Source organism: Crocuta crocuta, unplaced genomic scaffold (assembly GCF_008692635.1).
Source record: "Crocuta crocuta isolate KB4526 unplaced genomic scaffold, BGI_CrCroc_1.0 scaffold323, whole genome shotgun sequence".
Classification (NCBI taxonomy): Eukaryota; Metazoa; Chordata; class Mammalia; order Carnivora; family Hyaenidae; genus Crocuta; species Crocuta crocuta.
In genome coordinates this window covers 827,356-830,216 of record NW_027536465.1, presented here as the reverse complement: position 1 = coordinate 830,216, position 2,861 = coordinate 827,356, and the positions used below count along the sequence as shown (strand labels likewise).

Here is a 2,861-nt window from a genome sequence, read left to right as displayed (position 1 = left end):
CTCAAACCACTGAGCCACTCAGGTTCCCTGCCCTTGTACGTATTTTAGAATGAAACACACAGCACTGTGTGGAAATTAAACCCCACATCCCAGAATGCACCATTTGTTGCCTCAGATGAAATGGGTATACTTTCCTCCATCTGCACCCCCACAGGTCCCCCCTTCCCATCCGTCACACTACCGCCAAGGGGATCTCTTTAAAATTCATATATGACCATTTCAAGCCTTGCTCTTGCAGTAAAGTCCACAAGTCCCTAAGAGAGCCTGCGAGGTTCTCTGTCACCCAGTTGCTCCTGAATTCTCCAGCCGTATGTCACACTCAGTTCCTGTCCTTATGCTGCAGCCACTCTGGCTTCCCGCAGCTCCTCAGCCCAGGACTACGACACGCCTCCCACTAAGCCTCAGCATAAATGTCAGTTCCTCAGGGAAGCCTTTTCTGACCGCATGAAACTAGGTCAGAATCCTACTGTACAGTAAAACAGCGTCCTGTGTTGCTTTTTGTTCCACTTTCCAAAACCATATGAAAAAATAAATCAACCATAATGGTTTATATGTGTCTATGCTGCAGGTTCTAATCCCCACAAAGGAGGGACCATGTCTATGTTATTTATTTCTATATTCCTGAACCTAGTATTATGTCTGATACATAGTGGATAGTCCATAAATATTTGCTGCTTTGATGAATACAATTGTGGAATCACTATGGAGACATTTGCCAAGTAATGTTTCTAGCCAATGTGTAGATCATTAAAAGGTGGCAGTGCAATTCATGGTTATCTGTCTTCTGGCAATAAAGTAAAAGAACTACCCAAGATGGAGGTAGATAGTGGTTTTCATTAATGGAAACTAGAAAATAGCTTGAGATGGCCTTTGAACAATCCTCCAGAAATAAAATAGAGCTTCTGACCTTTGGGGATCAAGAAATATTTCAGAAGTTATATGTGGGACCCAGTTCAGCTCTACATCAGATCAAATTACTTCCAATAATTAATGCAAACATTACGTCTTTCTTTTATTCTACAGTATCTTGGTCCTCCGTGCTATCTTGGGAAGTAGGCGAACATTTTCTAAGTGAACATTTACCAGTTTACATCTCCTTTCCCCTCTTTTTTTTCTTCCTCTCTTTAGCTACTTGTATTTTCTATGCCAAACACCTAAATTGGATATGATTGAATGTTGGGAACAGGTTTCTTTGGTCAAGGCTGATTTCCACATAGCTCCCACAACCAAAGAATGTAACTACCCTCACCATGTAAACAGGAAGCCATAGTTTTATGATTATTCAAGTGCAAAAGTTACCTTGGTAGCTTGAATTCTTTTGAATTCAAGTAGCTGAGAAAACGCCCAGCAATACCCAGGACAGGTAAGAAAGTCAATTTTCAATTTTACAGCGTGTTATTATTTATAAAGCCCTTTGGCATTCCATCTCTCTTCATCCTGCCTTTAATCATAGCAAGGCAGGAATTTCTACTGATGTGAAAACTGGGGCAGAGAATTTCTGACTGAAGGTCATAGAGCTAATAAAGAAATTGCTGGTACCCAAAGCTACATTTTTTTTGCCTCTGTATGTCTTTGTCATTGTGAAATCTAGTTCATGTGTTAAGGAGAGAAACCCAAAGCCCAAAGGATGATTTGCAGGAGCTTCTGAATTAATGGAGCTCAAGTCTTACTCGATTTGGGAACCCTTTATCCTGTTGAGAGCTTTCTTCAGGGCCTCCTTCACTTCCTTGTTTCTCAGGCTATAGACCATTGGGTTCAGCATAGGGATGACCACGGTGTAAAATACTGATACAATCTTATCCTCCCCAAGGGATTTGCCCATGTTACTTTTCAAGTAGATGAATACGAGTGTCCCAAAGAAGAGAGCCACTGCAGTCATGTGAGAAGCACAGGTCGAGAAAGTCTTGGCTTTGCCACCTGCTGTACGAATCTTCAGAATGGCATGAATGATAAAAAAGTAGGATATAAGAATCACTGAAATGCTGGTTGTAATGACCAAGAAAGCTAAGAGGTAGATGACCCGTTCCCGTGGCTTGGTCTCACTACACGCAAGCTTCAGCAGGGGAGGGAGATCACAAAAAAAGAAGTCCACGTGGTTGGACTTACAGAAGGAGATTGAAAAGGTACACCCAGTGCGGATCACAGCATTCACCATGGCCCCAGCATATGCCCCAGCCACCAGCCCCAGGCAGGTCTGTGGTGTCATGGCAGTGGCATAGAAGAGGGGGTTACACACAGCCATATAGCGGTCATACGCCATCACAGCCAAAAGGAAACATTCAGTGCTCGCGTAGAGTGTAAAGAAGAAGAACTGGGTGGCACAGCGCTCGTAGGTGATGGCCATCTTATGCGTACCCAAGGTCTCAAGTAACTGAGGGACAATGACCGAAGAGTAGCAAATGTCCAGGAAGGAAAGGTGGCAGAGGAAGAAGTACATCGGAGTTTGGAGACGAAGGTCTCTCTGAATCAACATTATCATGCCCAGATTGCCCCCCATGGTGATGAAATACAGGACCAGAAACACAAAGAAGAGACCCATCTGCAGCTCTGGTGACAGCTGGAACGCCATCAGAATGAACTCTGTCACCACAGTGTCATTCTCTGCCATGAATCCTAGGTCATCCACTGAAATTTAAAAAAAAATAAATAAAATCCCATTAAAGACAAATTAAGGTGATTGATTTGATCACTCTCAGCCATGGTAATGATTTTTTAGGTTTGTAAAGCATTTTATATTTTTTTAACAAACTTTAATTCATTTGATTTTTGGAAATCCTTCAAAGCATATGTTGTTCATCCCATTTTTGAGAAAAGAATATGTGGGTCAAAGAGATGAAGTGACAAGTTCATATTTCACAGCT

General features: G+C 42.3%; 1 protein-coding gene across 1 annotated transcript; it reads right to left on the bottom strand.

Moving 5' to 3' along the window:
• Positions 1-1,666: 1,666 nt before the first annotated feature.
• Positions 1,667-2,608, bottom strand: LOC144218883 (olfactory receptor 9I1-like). Its single transcript, XM_077748865.1, has one exon. It carries the CDS (start codon positions 2,606-2,608, stop codon positions 1,667-1,669), a length of 942 nt encoding a protein of 313 aa, XP_077604991.1.
• Positions 2,609-2,861: the final 253 nt, after the last annotated feature.

Coding starts and splice junctions, on each gene's coding strand:
- LOC144218883 (XM_077748865.1), bottom strand. CDS start 2,608: ATGGCAGAGAATGACACTGTGGTGACAGAGTTCATTCTGATGGCGTTC.